This window comes from Haplochromis burtoni, unplaced genomic scaffold (genome assembly GCF_018398535.1).
Source record: "Haplochromis burtoni strain Fernald_Lab_line unplaced genomic scaffold, NCSU_Asbu1 Contig_2, whole genome shotgun sequence".
NCBI lineage: Eukaryota > Metazoa > Chordata > Actinopteri > Cichliformes > Cichlidae > Haplochromis > Haplochromis burtoni.
In genome coordinates this window covers 2,618,260-2,640,417 of record NW_024582363.1, presented here as the reverse complement: position 1 = coordinate 2,640,417, position 22,158 = coordinate 2,618,260, and the positions used below count along the sequence as shown (strand labels likewise).

General features: G+C 40.6%; 2 protein-coding genes across 4 annotated transcripts in view; both read right to left on the bottom strand.

Annotated features, from left to right (window-relative positions):
• Positions 1-3,068: 3,068 nt before the first annotated feature.
• lrrc28 (leucine rich repeat containing 28) lies at positions 3,069-10,584 on the bottom strand. Of its 3 annotated transcripts, none has more exons than XM_005913038.3 (10): positions 10,505-10,584; positions 9,831-10,071; positions 9,694-9,734; positions 9,428-9,465; positions 9,208-9,345; positions 7,289-7,495; positions 6,793-6,895; positions 6,213-6,397; positions 5,951-6,110; positions 3,069-5,865 (listed from the first exon to the last, which is right to left on the bottom strand). In XM_005913038.3, exons 2-10 carry the CDS (start codon positions 9,996-9,998, stop codon positions 5,796-5,798), a joined length of 1,110 nt encoding a protein of 369 aa, XP_005913100.1. In that variant the 5' UTR covers positions 9,999-10,071; positions 10,505-10,584; the 3' UTR covers positions 3,069-5,795. The 3 variants fall into 3 exon arrangements, with proteins under 3 accessions (XP_005913100.1, XP_014189069.1, XP_005913099.1); XM_014333583.2 differs by having other exon boundaries at positions 10,483-10,573; XM_005913037.3 differs by having other exon boundaries at positions 3,070-5,865; positions 10,350-10,539.
• Positions 10,585-17,048: 6,464 nt separating this feature from the next.
• igf1rb (insulin-like growth factor 1b receptor) overlaps positions 17,049-22,158 on the bottom strand; it is a 60,526-nt gene continuing 55,416 nt past the window's right edge. The window contains exon 21 of the mRNA XM_042218135.1: positions 17,049-22,156. Coding sequence (XP_042074069.1) covers positions 21,631-22,156 — 526 coding nt within the window. The 3' untranslated portion in view covers positions 17,049-21,630. The remainder of the gene's footprint in view (positions 22,157-22,158) is intronic.

Genomic DNA, 22,158 nt, shown 5'->3' with positions numbered 1-22,158 from the left:
CCTCCGCTGGATCAGCACCGCCCTCCCCCTTAACCGCCACAGCAAGCGTTAATCGCCGCAGATCTACTCATCAAACACTTCCTGTTAATGATTCACAAAATAAAACCTGTGAAGGAACTGTGTAGTTACATTAAGTGAAAACTGTGTATAACGTGACTGGTGTTTGGTCATTAGGAGGTGCATACACAGGAAGTGGTGCTGAAAAAAACTTCCGACATGCCAAGAAATCCAGGACTACTTTTAAAGGTGGCAAAGCAACAACACTACAAGTCGGAAATGTCGAAATATACATGTCATACATAGATTATAGCACAGGGTAAAGCCACGAAATGCTTTACTCCTGTTATTGGAAGCAATAATAAATGAATAATACACATTTCCCTAACATTTGTGAAAGATCCCCGGTTTGATTACATGGGAAGACACAAATTCCTTGAGAGTTGCACTAAGAAGGACGTAAGGCATTAGGCACAAGCCAACCAGGCAGTGCTACCTGCTCTCCTATTAGATAAAATACAAGATATATAGCAACACAGCTACTTCTAACAACAATAATAATAATACTAGGTTTGGTTTTAATTTGACAGCCATGCCACCTGATTTCCTGTCTCATTGACGCCTCTCACAAAATGGCCGCGCCCTCTGACGTCAACGGTAACGGATAAAAAGGTAGGTCAGCTGCGCGCTGCCCAAAGCCATGTTGGCTGCAGGCTGCTGTCTTTCTGCATTGATATCAGGCAGAGCTGCAGGCTGATCTGCGCAAACCGCAGATTATTGTCTGTGATCTAAATTCACGGTGCTTTAGTCCGACTGTTTACTACTTAGAAAGCAGAGTAACTGACAAAGAAAACTTTTTACTGAAGGAAATCAAATGAAAACAATAATAAATGTGAGAAAGAAAAATCTGACAAATCTGACTTTTTTCAGTGCAGGTGATTAATGCGATTTGAGGGATAGATAAGAGAGCATTCAAAGAAAATGTTATTTATTTATAGAATATTTCTGACATAAATCCAAAAGCGTGTAGTTCAAGTTTTTTTCTATTCTTTTTTTTTAATTGGTATACAGAAAGATTTTCATGGTTACAAGTATGATGATTTTCTTTCCTACCCTAAATATTTTTTTAATAACCTTACATCCCCTTACATGCAATACATTTCCCATCTCCACTGACCATACTTCCTGTCACAAGCATATCTATCCATGTGTGTTTATATGCACACAGAGCCCAAAAAGCCTCTTGAGATTGTCCTCTGTGTGCTCAGCTGTTTGCCCCTGGAGTCCTTGACTTTATATAATCACACAAAATGCTAAAATGCTTGAAAAGACATGGTGCAGGGGCAACACGTCTTCTTTACTAAAAAGGTCTTTTTAGCTGGAGAAATTGCAGAAATTAGAAGCTTGTTGTTCCTTTTTTAAGATGAAAATTTGCTTGTGTGCACTCTCTTTTTGACAGCTTTTATTTATTGTACTTTAACGGATACGTGGCCTTAGATGACTCACATCTGCAGACGCAAACAGCATACATGCAAGACAAACATTAAGCAGGTAAAAGATGAGAGCCATGGTGCCTTGATTATTTCTGCGACTGTGGAGAGATAACACAGGAGAGGTCCTAATGAGCTGGGGAAAGGAGTGTAAGGTAAAGGCTTAGCAGTGATCAGATCATATCATCTTTCTCCTTGTCAATTCCCACACTGTCAAAAAAAACGCATTAAAAAAAATTATGTCACTACGCTTTTCCAAGTGTCCTTTGAGCCAATCAGCCCTTAGGTTCTTGTTCTTTAAATTTGTTGTTTTGTCAAGCAAGTCCTTACTGTGCTCCATCAGCAGCATGTGGTGATCCTACACTAGTCCTTGTCATCTCTCCTGGATTAATGTCCTTATCGCTCTACTGTCTTCTTCCTCATTATTTACTATTAAAACACTAAAACATTCTCCAGAAATCCAGTTGACCCTCGAGGCCTGAAAGCAGCTGATTAGCAGCAGAATGGATCTATGCAGGTGATGGATTGGCTTTCCTCCCTCCCAGTTGATGATCCAATAGCAATAAAGTCAAGAACCCAATAACACTGTGACACCGTGTTGCCACTGATTGAAGCGGTCCTCCTCGAGTGTTTGAAAATGGCTCAGAGTGCAAATTTATGCATAGCACAGAACATCCAGCAAAGAGACATTTCCAAGTGATTACTCTGATGTGTGACAGTTGGGAACTGGCAACTGGCTGTGTCAATTGAATGCATATAATCTGATAAGTATTTAGCTATCATTTACAAAACAGTGACAGGATTCGGGCTGCATAATGTGTTAAGTACTACACGTGTGGTATTGGGACATTTGAATACTGCACTGCACTATTGTTAATCATAAAACCCATGCAGCTACAAAGATATCAACTCATTTTCAGGGTGTATAGTAATCTACACGTGTACCTGAAACTGACCGGCTGAATTTAATGAAACTCAGAGGTGGAGGAGGTGGAGGAGAGGCAAAGGGACAGGTCATTAACTTTTGGATCAGGTCTGAATCCCTTTGTTTATGTGCTGTTGTTATGGGGTTTTTTTTGTTGTCTTTTCTACCTTTTCGCTTTGAATTACAAACATACTATACTGTGTTGCAACAGTGAACCATGAATTATGCCTAATAGACCTAGAACAAGATTCCAAGTTATCCTCAGGCACATGCTGTTTGACAGCTGAGCAACCACAGCAAACAAGCCGGCTGTGGACAAACATTCTGCTATCAGTGATATTTGGACAATGTTTGTCGCTGACTTATCAAATACTACAGTCCTGGTACTGATCTCTGTGCAGAAGAACAGATGTTATCTTTGGGAGGAAAGAGCAGTTTTTATTTCACCTAAATCAGCTTCAAATGGAAGTTGGGAACAACTGTAGTTCAGGAGGTAGAGCAGGTAGTCTACTGAGGCTAACCCTAACACCCCACCAACCACCACCTTGGACATAAATGATTGAAATCCTCAGTATCTGTCATTGATGAAGGAAATTGTACAAGTATGACAACCAGATACATTAAAAATGCCAGTATATAACATAATGTGGGTTAAGAAAGTAGATAGTAGGTTTTTTCTTACTTCATGTGAACATACCACATCAGGCTCTGAAAACACCATCTGAGAAATCTTGACTTCTCACAACACCAGTCCATCTGCACAAGGATTTGCAATCTTTTTTGGGGGGGTTAATCCTCCTTTTAAATGTAGGTTTCCTTCAGATTCATCTGAGCTCACATGTTCAATTTGCACTGATGACTTTCTCGTCATGTGTTCTTGCAGTGCTGTGTTTATGTACAAATTCATGAGGCTTTGCTTTGCCTGTGTCTTTATGTGAGCATAAAGTATGGACGAGTGATATTTCCTATGTGCAGGCAGCTGAGATGGAATAGTCCCAGAGGGAGGGCAGAAAGCTGAAGCACCAGTCAGAGAGGATCATGGTATCACATCTGTCTGAACATGTCATCGATCCAGGTAATGGAGCCGCTCCGCTTTCCTCTCAACAACCCTCTGTTATTATGCAGCAGCTACAGATGGACTCATTGCAAAAAATGCAAACGATAAAGAAAATAAGAAATGAAAGGCGGGGTATGCTGCTAGCATGTTCAGCGGGGGATAGTTGGTATATGAGAGGAATAAATAAGGAAAATAAAAGTCTGACTCAGGAGTTAAGCAAAGCTCCCCTGGCATGCTTGGCTTGAGGCTAACTGGCACAAGACCTTCCTGTTGGCCGGATGTTTTGTATATCCCACATAATGGGGAGCCAAAGAGCTCGACTCTCCTGACCTACTGACACAAACAACTGTTATAGCCAAGCAGCTGAACTTTAACAAAAAAAAGAAAAGAAAAAAAACATGCACTCTTAGTTGTGAAATGCAAAGAGAGGGAAAACAGAAGATTTGAACGTGTTCATGATTGAAAACTTTCAAGTGGAAAGTGTTTTGGGTGATCTGGGCAGCAATTTCAATCATCTGTAAGGCATCAGAAAGAGAACAAAAAATAAATAAAATCTAAACCTGTGTCGTTTTATAGACTGAAGTCTTCCACTACCAACGAAACTAAGAAACAAACTAAGTGAAGTGCTTTATTACAAATAACAATTCTCATTCTCGTATCTTCTCCTAGTGTCTGTTTTTCACTTTTACTTGTTAGCTTAGTTCAAATTACGTAATTAGTTTAGGGAGGGAGGTTCTGGGTTCTGGCGCATTGTGTGGCTGACCCAAGGCTACTTCTTTCTATTTCTTTTTCCCAGATCTCCAGACCTTTGAGTTATTGTTGTAAAGGAGAATGGCATGGTGGTGCAGAGGTTGGTGCTTACATGGGTGCAGTCAAAAGGCGACTACGGCACGTTTTCTGTTGTGGCTTTAACAACATATTGTAAGACTGACGTGATTCTCACAGGATTCAGACCTGAGTCACATTAAAAGCTGTGTTTTCTCAGACATTTCAGAACTTTATGTAATGGATCTGATAATAGATGCTTCTGTCCTCTCTGCAGTTTTCTTTATGGGCGACTGTTATGATGAACTCTCTTTTGTAAGAAAAACACAAATTCAAAGTCAAACATCAGTCAATATTTACTGCCAAACAAAACAAATGATAAATTAGAACTGTACAATATGGTAATAAACATTACACACACACACACACATATCAGTTCAACAAGAGAAACACACAGCGCTGCTTGTGTTTAAATCTCTCTTTTTCTTCAGGCAGACAGTCTGTGTCCTTTAAACCCTAAAAAGTGTGAAAATCTGACTTTTTGGTTTGTGTATTTTTTTTTTTTAAACACAGAGTGTGTTATTATAATTCTTGTTATGACAAAAAGACATTGCTGTTAACATATAAAACGGTCAAATCTTAAAAGCTGATATAGAATATAACAAACTTTCTCATAACCTGTCAAATAAATGCGAGTTAGAGGTGTCACGATAACATGTATTGAAAATCCTGATATTTAAAAATGAAATGTAAATATTGTGTCAATGCACAATATGAAAAAACTTTGTTTTGTATGCTTTTGTAGGGTTAAGCATCATAGCATCTCTCGCCATGTCTACGAATTTTGAGTTTAATTAACTGGCCAATAAACAAAGTTAATGAATCTGACTGAAAGCACAAGTACAGAAGTTTCTTTTTCAACCACTCATATTACAATATTATAATGATGAAGTTTAAGTCTGATATCGTGACAACCCTAACATGAATCCTTGGCTCATTGTCTTTAGTAGGTCTTAGAGTTCACAAAAACTGTGACTAAGAACATGACTTCATGCAGTATGTTGTCTCAAATGTAGATTTTCTATTTTAGACATTCACTTTAATTTCTTCTGAAATTAACACACATCAAACTGATAAACATTCTTTGAACTCACAAACCTTCAAATATTCTTCGGTTATCATAAAAACAAAAGCATGCTACAAATGTTAACACCTCAAAGATCACTCTGCAATCAATGAGTCTGCTGCAAAAAGCTTCAGTGGAAAAAAACATCTTATTCCACAAAGATTAAAGTGTTTGTTCTTAAAAGTGCCCAGTTATGAGTGGGTAGTTACCATTTAATGAGCACTACTGTGCACTGCTGCTGACCTCCCCCACACAAACAGGAATGCAAAGCTCTGAAATGTTGAGCTTTGTGTTCATCATCTGACCTACCAAACATCTGCATACGCTGCTTCTGCCAGGTTCTTTATCAAGTAGCGAGCCACAGACATTCAAGATCCACAGCTGATGTTATATGTCAGTGTGTGAGTGGGGGAGGGGAGAGAGAAGGAAATGAGATCACCCCTGGAGGTCAAAGGTTCGGAGGCAGTGACTGGAGCAGCAGTAGGCTACAAAACTCACAGTGGTCCTGAACAGGAAAGGAGAAGGACGTAAGTATGCATGTTAAATCCTTCTTCAGGGGGAAACTAAAAAAGACTGTGTGTTTGCCTGACCTGCGGTGCACTCCTGCCAGGGCGGTGTCACGGAGGGGGAAGAGTTTGGGGTAGATGATCGTGAACATGGCTTGACTGCATCGGTGACAGTGACCGAGGGGGAACTGCAACAGATCCCGCAGGCTCTTTGGAAGGGTGATGGGAGGCAGCAAGCTGAGCTCTAAAAACAGCAGTAAACAAAAAAGGTGCCGTTAAAGTTTGAAGTTATTCAATTATAACCAGCAGGTGTTTTCTAACTTAAGAGTGAACACTGTCTCCTCACCTGTTGGGCGGCGGTGGTAGGTGCGGTGCAGCGTCCTCATAGCCAGCTCCTCCAGGGGAACAACATGTTCTGTCTCTGAGCCCACCACCTTCACTTCAGCTGGCAGGCCAACCAAGGCTTCACTCAATTCCTCACCCAGCATTTCACCAAGTCCACCCTCCAGCGCTTGAGCAGATAAGCCACATCTGCAGGACAACAACACACACAAACACAAGTATGCAGCCCATTAAGTCTGCAGTTGTATTTAGTAAAGATGCTACAAACCACCTTTATTTTATACAAGACGTATATCAGTATCCTCCCCTCACATGTGCAGATCTTAAGATGATATGTTAAGACAGTTTCACCACTATGCAGAGGATAATACTCACCACCTCGCTCTTGTCCCAACCAGCCACATTCTCTATACATTTAGTATTTACCCTTTTCCAGCAGTCTGTTGGCTAAATACCAGTTAATTTTCTGGCTAACTTATATCCAACATCATGGAATTGCATTTCTTTTTCACTCTGCTTATCAGCAATGACCTTTATCAGTTGTCTTAAATTGTATCTGTTGAGCTGTTGGGATGGTGTATTACCCGCTGCAGCCGATAACTTTGTTGTACAAGTAGGACGGGAGTCCTTTCAGGTCCACATTGTTGTCAACAAACACAAACTGCATCTCCCGTGATCTGCCCAGATCTGAAACACACAAAGACTTCAACACCACCTCGCTCATTTTATTGTAAATGGTAAATGGCCTGTATTTATATAGCGCCTTACTAGTCCCTAAGGACCCCAAAGCGCTTTACATATCCAGTCATCCACCCATTCACACACACAATCACACACTGATGATGGCAAGCTACATTGTAGCCACAGCCACCCTGGGCGCCACCGGGCCCTCTGACCACCACCAGTAGGCAACGGGTGAAGTGTCTTGCCCAAGGACACAACGACCGAAACTGTCCAAGCCGGGGCTCGAACCGGCAACCTTCCGATTACAAGGCGAACTCCCAACTCTTGAGCCACGATCGCCAAACATTGTCACCACTAGAGCAAATAACGGAGGGACAGAGAAGAGGATTCACCGACCCAGTGGTAGGAAAGTCAGCCGGTTAGCTGCCATAGAGAGCTGGTTAAGGCGGTGGAGCCAGCAGAGCTGCCGGGGAACGTGGCTCAGCAGGTTGTGGTCCGCTGTCAGATTCTGTAGTGAGAGACAGCGATGCAGTCGGTCCGGTAGAGACATCAGCTGATTCATCGACACGTCAAGCGTCTCCAAGTCCTGCAGATCACCAATCTCTGCAGGTGTCACAAATATGTGAGAGACGTAAATCTCAGATAAAGCTGCAAAACTTTATTATTTGAAAGAAAGAAAAAAGAAAATCCCAGTTTTGTCAAACTTTTATCAGAAATTTGATTTGTATTTGTTGTTCCTCGCTGGATGCCTTAAAACCAAAGGGTTTCCAAACATCTCAACTAGACATAACATCTTTGTTGACAGGTCTTTTTTTTCATCATCTTGGCTAAAGCTGATGTAAGCCCATTATACCCTCCTCTTAGAAAGATGCAGGAGCCTGTGGGATTTCTAAAGCAAAACGAGAGCATCGCTGCAAAAAGAACAGCAGCACAGTCAAATGATTATATTATTTTCGAACCACAGCTGTAACTGAATATACTCTCTGGTTTTGGTTAAGTATACTTTGATATAGGGCTGGAAGCACTGTTTCTCATCACTACTATTTTTATTTTGCACACACTGTCTCACAGTTAGGATGAAATTCAGTCAACAGAAATTGTGAGACTCGAAAAAGAAATTGTTGGTGTTGTCACTAAGTTCAGGAAACATCAAGAACCATGGCAAAAAGAAAACAGGCAAACAAATACGTTACTGAGAATTTGACTATGGGCAAAACAAATGGTTGTTGGTTTCAAGTTATTGACAAAATCCACGGAGGGTAACTATTTTTTTTATTTTAAAGTATATGAAATTGCACAACCTCCCTTCAGCTTCAGCTACACTACTTATATGCACCTCGATAATCTGTGTTTAAAAAAAAAATTAAAAACTTTTCTCTCAGGTAGAGCTCTGCTGCTCTCTGCTGGCAATTAAAATATTTACAAGTCGGGAAACCAAACACGCTGGGAAAAAAAGCAACAGTTCAAAGTGATTTTATGCCAAACATGAAATATAAGTCTTACTCTTACAGAGAAATTGCTGAAGCAGGTAAAAGCATTACCAATACACGTATGTTGTACATGTTTTGCTCTTTTTTTGTAATATTTCAGAATAAACGATTTTATTCCACTAGTGTTTTGTTTTGAAGCTTTTATGTAAGACAAGTGCCAATCAATAGTTCAAACATGAATACATTAGCCAATCGTGTTGTTGCACTGACACGAGTACAGAGTAGAATTTTATGACAGTTTCCAGCGGACATCCTCCTTCTCTGTGCTCATAAAGACACAGGTAAACACATTTTTTTTAAGCTTTCCTTGGTTTTCTATAATGTGAATAAGCACATTTTGTTCAATGATCTCATTTAATTAGGTCCTAATGATATAAAAATGTTGCCAATGCATAGTGTAAGTATAACGTTTGTTGTGGGGGAGGGGCAGGGGTTAAATTCTGGTTTGTATCAGATTTTGCAAACATTAAGCATTCAGCTTAAATTCAGCTTTCATGTATCTGTGACCATTGTAACTAAATGAGACTCTCTTTATCACTATAAACTATACAGTGCTAACCCTTGTTGCACAGGGGTCAGCAATGTTAAATTTCATTCACTGTGGTTTGTGCTGCTGCAGTGTATGGTTGGCACAAAATCAGAAGGAATATCTGGACTTGCTCCAAGACAAACCACTGGTCTAGGTAGCTGTACTTAAACCGATGCCCCTGAATAAAGGACTCAGGCTACTGGCTGAAAAGGTACCAAAGAATATAAGATAATGTAAAATAATTTAAGCCTCTAAAAGGAAATCTAAAAACAAGACAGACAACTGTTGTGTCTTACCTGAAGGAAGGCATTTGAGCTGGTTATTGGACAGTCTCAGGTGCCGCAAAGACCTCAATCTGCCGATCTCTGGACAGAGAACCTGCAGGGCATTATTGCTCAGGTCTAACGACTGCAGTCTGGCCAAGTTTCCAATAGCTGGGAATGAAACCAATCTTAATATTCAAACAAGTGAATTAAACACTGTTATTAATATTATTGTACTGGACAATGTGCTTACCCTCAGGAATAATGACCAAGTTGTTTGAGTGCAAATACCTGAAATGTACAAGCAGACAAGTAAGACAATTACAGCTCTGGTGTTTGCTGCTGAAAACACCTAAATGTGAGAGACAGTTAATCTCATTTAGTGATGCAACATCTGGTGGTTAACTTCACTAGAAACCTCTTGATAAACACAAAACACACCATCAATCTCCGACAGCATGTGTCAACTCTCTGTTGTCATCATTTATAAAACAAAACTTAGTTTAGCAAAATACTTACAGTTCAATGAGATTTGGGAGCTTTTGAGCAAGATTGTCAGGCTGATAAAGACAGAGCAAAAGCAGAAGTAGTTAGAAATTTTCTTTGGGTTTCATAAGTGTCTCATATGGTAAAATGAAAATGCACTGTGTGGATACCAGTGTAGTGAGTGAGTTTCTCTTCATGTAAAGTCTCTCCAGAAACTGCAGGCCTTCATCTTTCAGCAGCTCCACGGGGAAAATGTTCAGGTTTTTGTAGTTAAGAAACAGGTTTTTGTGGCGCTCCTGCTTGGCCATGAATATGGTCTCATGAAGTTCGGTTGCCATTGCTAAGGAGACCTCTCGTCCTCCGGTGGAGGAGCCCTGGCAGTGCCTCCTACCTCTATGGCATCACTGGATCCTGACAGACAAACACATGAGCAGACGTCCTGACAGATATTCCAAGCTGCAATGGCGACATGAGGTGGACCCAGACCACATTAACAGGGGGTTTTCGTGTGATGTGCAACTACAGTTAATGGCTCACGGTTGCATAAAGTAGGAACCTGTTAGTTCATTTAATATTAGACAAAATTAGACGCCAAATGACACACAAGAAAACATAAGCTGTTGTTTTAAACTATTAGCATGACAGCTAACAGGCTGCTACTGTCCAATAACATGAAAACTGTAGTTTACCTCAGCTTTGCAGGACCATTTTAATCCCCTTTAAACCTCACATATACTCATAACCAGCTTAATGCGCCATATACGATGTCAAAGGTAAACTACCCGTTAACTAGCAAATGGTTGCTAAACAACAACAACCAACCACGGCCAGACGTCAAGGCTACCTCCTTCTTCGTCGTCTTCTTCCTGTGGGGAAGTTTTCGGCGGACTAGACGGAGCGAAGGGGCGTTACTGCCCTCTTCAGGTGATTCGTGTATTTCTATTTCCGTTTTCTCGCGAGATGACACAAAAAGAATGGGCTCTATGGAACTGTAGTCCAAACATGTAAATCTTTCAGGATAAACATTTTTGTTCTCAAGTTATTAGTACATTGAAGATATAATAGATATAATATATATGAATTGTAGCTTATACCGACTTGTATATGAGGCTGAACACTAAGGAAGGAGAAAAAGACTTTTGAGACTGTTGGTGGAAAAGTATAGAGAAGGTTGCACTGCGTCTTTGTGGATCGAGAGAAAGCATATGATAGGGTGCTAAGACAGAAACAGTGGTACTACACGAGGTTGTCAGGAGTGGCAGAGAAGTATGTGAGAGGGTTGCAGTACATAAATGAGGACAGGAAGACAGCTATGAGATATACAGTAGAAAGTAAGCAAGAAAGAACAGAGGTGTGAATGAGAGGGACACAGCCGTAATGGTGAAACTGCAAGGAGCAGAGAAAGTGAAAGCTGATGACTTTAAATACTTGGGGTAAACCGTCCAAAGCAATGGTCTGTGCACAAGAAAGGTAAAGGAGAGTGCAGGTAGGGCGGAATGGATGGAGAGGAATATCAGGGGTGATTTTTTATCAGGGCTGGACTGGGACAAAAAATCGGCAGAGGCATTTTGACTAGAGACCGCCCCACGAGGTATTATAGGAAAAGCCATAAAGCCTTTGAATGAAAAGAAACGCTGTTGTGACAGTAATGTACACTGTCTTGTTGGTATGTATGTATGAGTTCTATACATTTTACACCAGATAAAAACTTTGGTTGTAAGATTCAGATAATTATTTATCAAAAGCTAGACATTTTAAATGAGAATAAGAAAGAAAAGTATTTCTTCGTGCCCCCCTTTCCTTGTCCCCTACCGGCCACACTGGCAAAACTTTGCTAGAACCGCCCCTGCACAGTTACCAGCTGTCAACATAGAAAATGATCCTGGTGTTATTTATCTCTCAGAAACAGTTCATAACTTTCCTTCAACTCCTTCATGTCACCTAAAAGCTAAACCTGTTTCTCCATCACCTGTTCAGCTCTGATGATTCAGTAAGAACATCTCCTGGTTTCATCTTCATGTTTCCCTCTCACCACATATCCAAACAGATATCATGACCAGCAGCTTTTACAGCTGTGGCTCCAGCAAACATCCGCTGAAACTAGAAAGTAATATTAAATAAATTCTAACAACAGCTTATCAAGCTTAAAGTGCTGCTGTTGTTTAGCGCGACATCTGCTGGTTTCCTCTTTCTGGCGCAAAGTGGGTCATAAAGAAACAAGAGAGATGGGACTTGCTTCAGAAAAGCCAATCAGCTGATCATTGATCAGTTCCATGATTGAAGTAGCAACAGGAGAGGGAGGGGGAGAGAATGAGAGAAGAAGGGGCAGTTGTGCAGCAAAGACACAGAATAACTCCAGCTTTGTGTCTTTTTTTCATTCTAGCTGAAGTACAGATCAAATCGCGTCCCTTTTAACCTCAATATGTATACCTCAATACCATTTTCTTCTGTTTGCCTGTGATAAGACTGCTTTGAGAGCCATTACTCAAGCAAGGAGGAGGGTGCATCCAACCTCTTTGACTGTAATTGGTCCAGACCAGAGTCAACTGTGACCAATTGGCCAATCCCCCACCTTTCATTGTTTATACCGTTACAAAAAATAACAAACAAAAAAACATTGGCCAATAAAAACAAAAATTCACCATCCAGTCCAGCTGTTCCTCAGAGGGACATATCTGAATTAATACTGATAAATGGGACTGATAAATTCTTACTTTGTGGGTTCCCTTCACACAACTAAAAGAAAGCAATAATAAGTAAAACAGTGCTTTGTAAATGTGGGTGTTAACAGAATTTAAAGTGCAAGTAGTTGCAACACTGTCACAGTGATAATATATACGGAGTATGCAATATTAAGGTGTATATGCAGAGATCTGTACAAAAATTGCAAATTTACAGGTTAGGGGTAATTACAGTTCTATTATGTAGTGTATACCTGTGCAGGAACACAGTCATAGGTGAAGAAGGTGTACAGCAGTGGACTGAGCACACAGCCTTGGGGAGTCCCTGTGCTCACTATCTTTGTACCTGTTGTCCTGATACCAACTCTGACTGACTGGGGTGTCAGTTCAAGAGTGGAGAGCTTTTCCACCAGTCTGCTTGGGATGACGGTGTTGAATGCTGAGCTGTAGTCTATAAACAGCATTTGAACATAGGTGTCCTTATTTTTGAGGTGTGAAAGGGGCTGTGTGGATGGCTGCATTAACTGCGTCCTCAGTAGTTCGATTGCGCTGATATGCAAATTGCAGAGGGTCTAATGTATCCGGGATGTCTGCTTTGATATGGGACATGACTATTTTCTCAAAACAGTTCATTACAATTGAAGTGAGTGCGATGGGGCGATAGTCATTCAATCAGGTTATGTTGTTTTTCTTGGGGAGGGACACTATGGTGGTAGACATGAAGCATGTGGGCACAGCTGATTGGGTGAGGGACAAGTTGAAAATGTCTGTAAACACCTCAGCCAGCTCTGAAGAGCACACCCTCAAAGTCAGTCACTGTCGCGGGTTAATCCTCCTCAGAACCTTGCATACCTCAGTCAAAGTCACAGTGAGTGAAGAGCTCTGTGCTGCCCCTGCTGGTAGAATCCCTCTGTATCGGTTGGTGTTGAGAGTGTCGAAGCGAGCGTAGAACTCAGCTCATCTGGTAGCGTGTTGCAGCTGGAAATCACTAATGTGTTGCAGGCCCTGCCACATGCGTCAGGAGTCTGAATTGTTGTAGTGTCCTTCCAGCTTCAGACTGTTCTGCCACTTGGCTTCCCTGATGGATCTGCGCAGGTAATATCTGGCCTTTTTGTACCCCTCTACGGCACCAGAGGCAAATGCAGTGGAGCGTGCATGCAGCATGGAACGTACCTCAGAGTTCAACCGTGTTTTCTGATTTTGGATATGTTTTGTATCGCTTGGTGGGGACAATATTGTCAATGCATGTGCTGATGCAGCTGGTGACCACTGATGCATATTCCTCTAAATTCACAGAACCGTCCTCTCTTATGGCAGCAGTCTTAAACACACCCCAGTTTGTAGCACCAACGCAGTTCTGAAGCACCGAATCAGTCTCTTCACTCCAAACTTGGGGCTCGTTTGAGGAGCTGCCCGTATGCCGGACAGAGAAACAGAAATGTTGTCGGACTGTCCAAAATGCGGCCGAGGCACTGCCTTGTATGCGCCCATTACATAGCTGTTGTTGTTGCAGTGATTAAAATCCCTGGCAACAACAAACACAGCATCTGGGTGAGCGGTCTCGTGCTTGCTGATGACGTCATGCAGCAGTCCTAGCGCTGTGGTCCAATCAGAACGCGGCGGGATGTAAACAGCCTGCAGAAACACAGCACTGAATTCCCTCGGTAAATAAAAGGGTCTGCACTTCACTATCAGCACTTTGATGTCCGCACACTAGTGACTCATATAACATTTATAGATCAGTTCGCCCGCTTATTTTAAATATTATCCTTCCTACTTTACACGTAAGTAGCACAGATAGACGCAAAAATCTCAGAGTTCCCACCTCGTACACCTGCATGATGCGTTCATATTGACCCGCAGTTGTGTGACGGTGTTTAATGAGGGTCCGTACAGCTTTGGATTCTCTTAGTGTCTGATTGAACAGACCTGAACCTCCTCTCTCTGGACAGAAGGTCAAAAAGCTGATAAAGTCCTGCGTGCATCAGTCTTGCAGAAGGTCTGTGTAGCAAATAGTCACAAGAAGATGTTATAGAGCAGAGGTTCCCAAAGTGTGGGACCCGCCCCGGGGGGGCGCAGAGCCATTGCAAGGGGGTGGGGGGCACGGTATGAAAAGAAAAAAAAATGCTTGGACTAGCGTAACAGACAGGTTTTTGACGGGGCTCCCACACAAACAAAAAACAACTACAAGTAAAAATAATTACACCATGATGCCTCTGCCTTTCTAAATGGAGGGACAGTAACTTCATGTGTATATGTAAGCGTGTAAAACCTGAAGATATTAAGATTAACAGTAACAGTATTTTGTCTCTATCTGCTATTCTGCAATTCATCTCATGTAAACAATAACATGGCGCACAGTGTGACGTGAAAAAAGGCACATACCTTTGTCGTTGCGTGACGAACTCTGTATTCCTCATCTACAGGTAAACGCAAAAACAGAGTCTCAGTCATCGGTGATTCAAAACGCTGTTTACGTTAGGAAAGCTTTCCTAAACACTCTGTCTGAAAATCAACTTTTAAAAGAGGATGTGATGAATTAGTGTCACGCAAAGTGGAAATGAGCAGTGCCATCAAAGAAAAGGGGGATCAGACTGGTTCAGATCAGGAAAAGACCAGAAACGTTGACTTTGAGATGAACTGTCTGAAAGAGCAGCTTCAGCAGAGAGAGGGTGAAATCCTGATCCTAAAACAGGAGAAGGACAGTCTGTCTTTCCCAAAATGGATCTATCCCCAAATTACCTGAAAAATCTAGACAAGGCCATTCTCAAGGATCTTTTCAAAACACATAACTGCAAGGAAAAACGTTTGATTTTTAATCTGAGGGAACAGCTTGATAACATTACTGTCCCAACCTTCACCAAACACCTGTTGGCTTTACCAAAAAGACTACTCAGTGTCTCTGAAAACAGGGAAGAGTACAAGGAAGTTGTGAAAAATTTCACTAAAGATCTGGTAATGCACGCTAGTTTTACAAAGAAAATTAATTACCATCAGTGATTATAGCTAAACCATTTGAATCCAAATAACTTTTGGGATTACAGTGTATGGCTGAAGGAAATGAGACGGCAACATGGCATCCAGATACATCTGAGTTTATTATGCAGAGGGTTTCCCATAAGATCTGGAACAAAATTTTGTCCAAAAACTACAAAATGTCCTCAGAGAACATTTAACAACGCAGCCTGACAGTATACAATGAACTCCATGAAAGGTTGCCTTCTCCAGTACTCTTAATGAGGTCAAGCAACTCAGTGATTGACGAAGTAATCGTCAAAACCTTCCAAAAACATGCCAAGTTGAAGAGCCAAAATGTCATCTTTAGGGCTTTCTCATGCCAGCGCTAAAATGTAACTGAAACACGCATGCGATTATGTGACAAAACTCTTAAATTGGCGTAAAATATTTATTTAAATTGGGCATCTAAATTAAATTTCTAAATTAAATTTTAAAACCGCCCTCCTTCCCTCATCGCCAGCTGGCCGTGGCAGATGGCCACCCCATTCCAGAGCCTGCTTCTGCTGGAGGTTTCTCTCTTTTAAAAGAGAGTTTTTCCTTCCCACTGTCGCCAAAGTGCTTGCTCATAGGGGGTCGGAGTTTTTGTGTATTAATGTAGGGTTTTGACCTTACAATATAAAGCACCATGAGGGAAGTGTTGTTGTGGTTTGGGAAAACACTGGAGTAGAGCCTCTGCATACAGAGAGCTGTGTGCCTGAGATGGCCATGTTAAACTCACTGACATCACACAGAACCAAGACTAGAAAAAACTGATAAAGCATTTAGATCCTCCTGAATTGACCTTTTGGCTCACAGGGAATACTTGGATAAAAACTGAATACTGTAATTAACACGGACAGCACATGTGGTTTTGGCAGCTGCATCCAACATCCAGTTTATAGTCACAGGTTACTGTTACCAAATCCTGTTTTTGAAAAATAAGCAACATGCTTCAGCCGTTTATGTTAAGCCTGTTATATAAATTCAGCCATATTCGTTCACTGTGCTCATGTTATTGAACTATAAATTAAATACACAGAGATGTTCTACTTATATTTCCTTAAACCTTGACTAGAAATATACAAAATTCATCCCAAATAACATCCGTTCCAACAAAACACGCAGCAAAACAGTTTGCATACATTTTTATTCATCTTAAATCTCCTGTAGAAAAAAAAAAGAATCAGAGAAACAGACATTCTCTTTTCCTTCAGCCAATAATTTTCCCCAGAACTCAGAATATATCGATAACAGGAAAAATTCTTACAACAGCATGTACAAAAGAGAAACCAAAATGAAACCTCAGTCTAACAGATCATTTCAATAAAAACGCAAAAAGTTGGAAGGCTATGAATAATTTACACAAATCAAAAGTACAGGTAACAAAATGACCATCAATGTAACCAAAAAAGGAGAGAAAAAAAAATATCGAAATTTGATTTTATGTCGGCTCTGTGAGGTGTTCCAGTGGTAAAAGTGAGGCAAAATTCAGACCACAAACTCCAAAATACCCATCCTGACCACCCAACATGGATTCGTTTCCTGCAGCTGGGCTTACAGAGACCTCCAGTTTGAAGTTATGACCCTGACAGGAGAGGAAGAAGGGTTTAAAAAAAGAAAAGAAAAACGAGGGAGAGCATTTGACTGATGTGGAAACAGGTCTAGAGGCAAAAGCAACAGCTCTAAAGTCCTGTTATGGCAGTAAAAAAGTTGAAAAAAAAAATCCTCAAATGAAGCAAGTAATAGTTATAGTGAAATCCAGAAGTCACACAACCTTCACTTATCAACATTTCTATGTACCAAATACCTGCTGCAAGTATTGACAGAAAAAAAAAGTCATAAAATGTGTGCCTGCTGAAACCGGTCTATACTGTCCACAGCTAGAAGAAGAAATCACCAGAGAAAGCTCGTTTTAGACTCGGCGGTGCTTCAAAGTGTAATAAAAGGCAGTGAGGGCTTTCACGGATTTAAACTGTCACACTGAAAATGGTGAAACTGGTGGTTGTCAGCCTGCAGTCCTGCATATATGTATCCTTATGTGTTTAAACAAGTTTTAAAACAGCATATAGTAGCAGCATTGTCTTTATAAACCAGAAAAATAAAGTGAATGATTGTCTAACATCTTCAGTGGGCTTTCTAGGTCGGAACCATCATGGCACAGGTCACGTGTGGGATTTAAAAGGTGCGAATTTGGCCTTCAGGTAGACCCAGTTTCATGCACTACTACTAAATTACAGCTATATTTACTTCTCTCTTTGAAAACCCCACTCGACAGTGTTTTTCCAAGCAACAATGGCATCCAGAACTGTACAAATATTAGGGCAACATAATGAAAAAATATATAGTAATTTCTCAATGTGGCCCTAATACACCCATAAAACATTTTTAAGTTTTACTCTTCATTATATTTTTTCATATTAAACGTTAGTAATTTATAGTACCATAAAGAAAGTTTGCATTGTGTGTGTTTTACCAAGCGAATAGGTGGATTTGCCATATAGTGGCTAGCTTAGGTCACAACTTCATCCACTTTATTACAGGATAACCTGAAAAATACAAAAGATAAAAAGGGGGGATTCTACATGCTACTTCGTAACCCTATAATGTGGTGGTGGATTATGTGCAGAGTAGGTGCAAAGGACAGAACTGCCCTTCCTCCATTCTTGTATGCTTGTAGCAGCTCCTCCAGACTTTAGAAAGCCCAAATACAAAAGCCATCGTGGGCCAAACTTCAATAGCAAGATGTTTGATGGTCATGTTTTTCCCCTTGGAACTTTTACCATGTTTCCAGGATGGTTTGGTTTGTGGTTTGGATTTGACCATGTTATTGACAGCATGCAGTGAGATCGTCATTACAGCCAGTCAACTGTAGGTGAGATGTTTTGTTGTTCTGTACATGTAGATAGATTGGAAAAAAAAAAGAAAAAAAGTGAGGTAGATGGATGGTTGAAGGATTAATAACAAGACCTTCCCCCACAATAGAGAAAAAAACAAAACAAAATGACAACATATCAGAAGGAAAACAAAAATATCTAATGGGGGATTATTTTTTTTTTACAGTGATTTACACTTCACACAAAAAGGACATAAATAACCAAGAAACATTTGGGCAAGGGATACACAAATGCTGCTTTCAGAGGCAAATAAACCTTTAAAAATCTTTCTATGTGGTCCACTCTGATCATATATTATGGTTTTTCTTCAGTAAATCTTCATAAAGAATACCATTAAGATTTATTCTCAAAGAGAAGGGCCTCAATACTTGTTCCTTTTATAAATCCTTTTAGTGTCACCTGTGACATCTTAATGTTCCCAAAGGGAAAAAAAAAAACCTCTCAATGCTATAAGATTAATTTTCACCCATGTCTCAGCCCAATCTTCTACAAACACACGTTTATATGTTGAAAAAAGATAAATAATATGGGTTACTCTAGCAGCCTAAAGAAAACCACCCCTGATGAAGAGACAGAAGTTGATTAGAAGAAGGTGAAAGTATCCCACAGACAGGTTTCTGTACTCGCCTGAAATACATAAATTATGTTTTGCATTGTACTCTTAAGGTTTGCACACGGCACTAACACAGAGCCCTGAAACTGACAAAATGCAGTATCAGAAAAAAAGAAATGTGAGTTCACATAATACTGTTAGCTAAATGATTACAATGCGGACTAAAAAGAACATTTTATACATCCTTTTATCTTTTATTGCCCGAGATTTTGGGAGGGTTTTGGCACACATTTAATGATTAATCTGGTCATTAATTACTTTTTCAGGACTTTTATGCATGTGTGGGGATCATCTGACAGAGCTGCTAGCCACTTAGCTCCAGCTAACCTTCCCCCCAACTAAACTAGCATGAGGACCATTTCTGGTACAAATATCACATTTTTAACACAATTATCTTCATATTCGGCTCTTGTTTTTACCATGAATTAGGGCATATTATGGCAGCATATGATTTAATGAACACTTTTCTTTCATAATAAACCAGAAAAAAAAGGTATAACTAGCATGAGCCAGCAAGAAAATGTGTTAATATTTTCTTGCTGGGTAAAATGCTTCAGGTAAAAATGTAAACTGTACTTATCACCTGTATAGTTGGTAACAAATAAAGGAGTAATTAAAGTGAGCAACTTAATTTTTACTCTGGAGTTTGTTTTATAATAAGTTAGCTTGGGTGAACCAGGTGGCTCAGGTAGATAACTAGGATTAGCTCACCTCGACGCCACTGCATGCCCCCTTTTAGTGTTTTCTTGCTGCTAGGTGGCTAAAAGGCACTAAACAAACAGCAAGTGTGCACAAACCCTCCAAAAAAAAGGGGGAAACTAAGGTGATGAGCTGGTATAATAGAAGATTATCATAAATTACATATTTCTTTATTTAATATGCCTTCTGAATTATTTAACTAACAGTATTGTTTATCAGTGTTTAATGCTACATTTTGAAATGTCTCACTTCTACATTTTGTCAGTATTAGGTTTCTATATATAAGTGTAAAGGTCAAATCAAACGCAGCCTGACAACCATTCGGTTGTAAAAACACTGCTTTTGAGTATTGTTAAAAAAAGAAAAGCAGTCAGAGAGAATAAGAATGAGACCGAGGTTTAACACACACCAGGCTGGATGTCTCTGGGTTTGACAGAACAAGGAAAAAAAAAGAAGAAGAAGAAAACAAACGGGAAAGTAGAACAGGATTAAACTTTCCTCTTTAACCTGAGATTTAGTTGGGACACCTGGCCTCTTAAGAGTGATAATGATGGGTAGAAGCGGTTTAGTCCAAACCATAGAGGACTGATGCAAAAGGGTCCCGAGAGAGCACAAGAACACCAATGGTCGTCGCACCCCATCGCTGTCCCCTAATTAGATGGGAGGGGAAGTGTTTCAAAACACAAGGCAAATAGTCGTACCTTATACGCAAACACAGAAACGAAACCAGCTCAGATACACTTTACACAGTTACAAGCATTAAAAAAAAATGGACTGTAGTTGAAACGTTCGTAGATCCAACCTGAAGGAGTTTTTTTTTTCTCTTTTTGATATATAGATATTGACTATATTACAACCACAAAGAGAAATAAGGAATAGCAGCTTCTTTCTGTACACGATGAATGTCTCCAACTGTAGAAAAGTTAGAAAAGTGACACAAACAACTGGTGTGTACATAAATGCTCTGCCCACAGAGAGATGTTGTAAATGTTGGAGACCGATGACTAGCCTAAAAAAATACCTGTTCGAATACAACAACAAAGACGCCTCTGAACTCGGAGAACCCCGACTGAGAGACGTTGTACAACTCATGTTTATGTTTGTTTTTCCCATTTACACTTTTTCCATCCGCAGTCCTCGCTTTGAGTTTGTTTGTTTTTTTAATTTTTAATTTTTTTTTTGCTTCTTTATGGACTGTATTTGGCGGTTTAACCGTAATGGTACAGCACTTTGTGAAAAGATGTGGCTCAATTTCAGATAATTTCAAAGTCTATAATGTCAGATTTACTGTAGTGTAGCACTGTAGAGGGAAGGTAATATCCCTTTTATTTCAAAATAGTGCAGTAGCAGATTTGTTTTGCTTTAATTTTCAATGGAGTGTGTTGGAGAATTACAGGGCAAAACTGCAGAAGAGAGAATCTGACAAACAGTATAAATTTGGCAATAAATTTGGCAGAGTTGACCTTTCCCCCTCTGGTTGTTTGTTTCAGCGAGTTGGCTGTTGATCCGGCATTACGCTGACACTCAGCCTGCAGAGCAACCACACTACTGAACGACCGACGAGACATGCCAGTCACTCTTAAGAGTTTCTTCTTCATTAGATATGCTTAACGTTTTCACCATAATGCCCGTTCAAAAGCAAACAAAACGCCGCTCGTTTTATATAAAGGCCTATAGATTTTTCTTCTCCCATTTGTAAATACATATAAAAAAGTAACAAATGATGGATTATAAAATAAGTTCAGCCATAAAGAGAGAGAAAGAGATCTCACAAATTATTGATATTTTTCTTATTTGTAGTGTTTTTGATCTTCCCACTCGAGGGCAGTGTCACGTTGGACAGCCAGCTGGTAGAAACCAAAACTTTATGAAAAGGAAAAACAGAAAAAGAAGAACATGTTTGCTCCGTCTTCCTGTAAGTCTCACTGAATGGTCACATCCAGCTAGTGGACCGCGCGGTTTGCTGTATTTGATTTAAAAAACAAACAAAAAAAAATTCCCCAAAACAACAACAACAAAAATTTTTTTATTCCATCCACTGAGATGTCCAGCAGATGGAAGGTTTGCAGTCTGGTGGGTTGTCCAATCAGCAGGCAGAGGACTGCGGGAGAGGCATGGCACGCTCATTTTTGCGTCCTCCATTCATGTGCGCGTATGGTGGCAGATCGTCCAGAGACGGCCGCATTGTGACGCTCGAGCCCGTCCCGAGCCCCGCCCCCGCTGCGTGCCCCGCCCCCGACAGCCCATTAGCTGCTTGCTGGCCGGAGGGGTGCTTGTCCATGGCAGCTCTCGACGTGCAGGGAGAGGAAGGTGAGCTGGGAGCTAGCGATGGGCCAGGTGGTGCTTCTGAGCTTGGGGAAGGGGGCGTCTGTTGGGGAGCTGGAGTCTGCTGCAGTTGTGTCGATGACGGAACGTCCAGAGGAACATCTTCCATGTTGTCTAGCTTTTCCAGGTGGAGCTGCGGCGCATCGGGGGGCTTGTTATCGGCGCTGTAGAAGAAACTGACATCCCTGAAACACGGGTCCAGCTCATCCTTTATGCTGCTGATGATCTCAACAAAGGATGGACGCATCTTAGGATTGTACTGCCAACACATTCGCATCAGCTCAAACCT

Bases quoted from the DNA above. Each gene is read 5' to 3' on its own strand.
- lrrc28 (XM_005913038.3), bottom strand. From the start codon at position 9,998: ATGGCAACCGAACTTCATGAGACCATATTCATGGCCAAGCAGGAGCGC. The intron at 9,735-9,830 runs GTATCCACACAG...TGTCTTTATCAG, and splicing joins GAAACTCACTCACTACACTG to CCTGACAATCTTGCTCAAAA. The intron at 7,496-9,207 runs GTAAGACACAAC...TGACACCTGCAG, and splicing joins GCTCAAATGCCTTCCTTCAG to AGATTGGTGATCTGCAGGAC.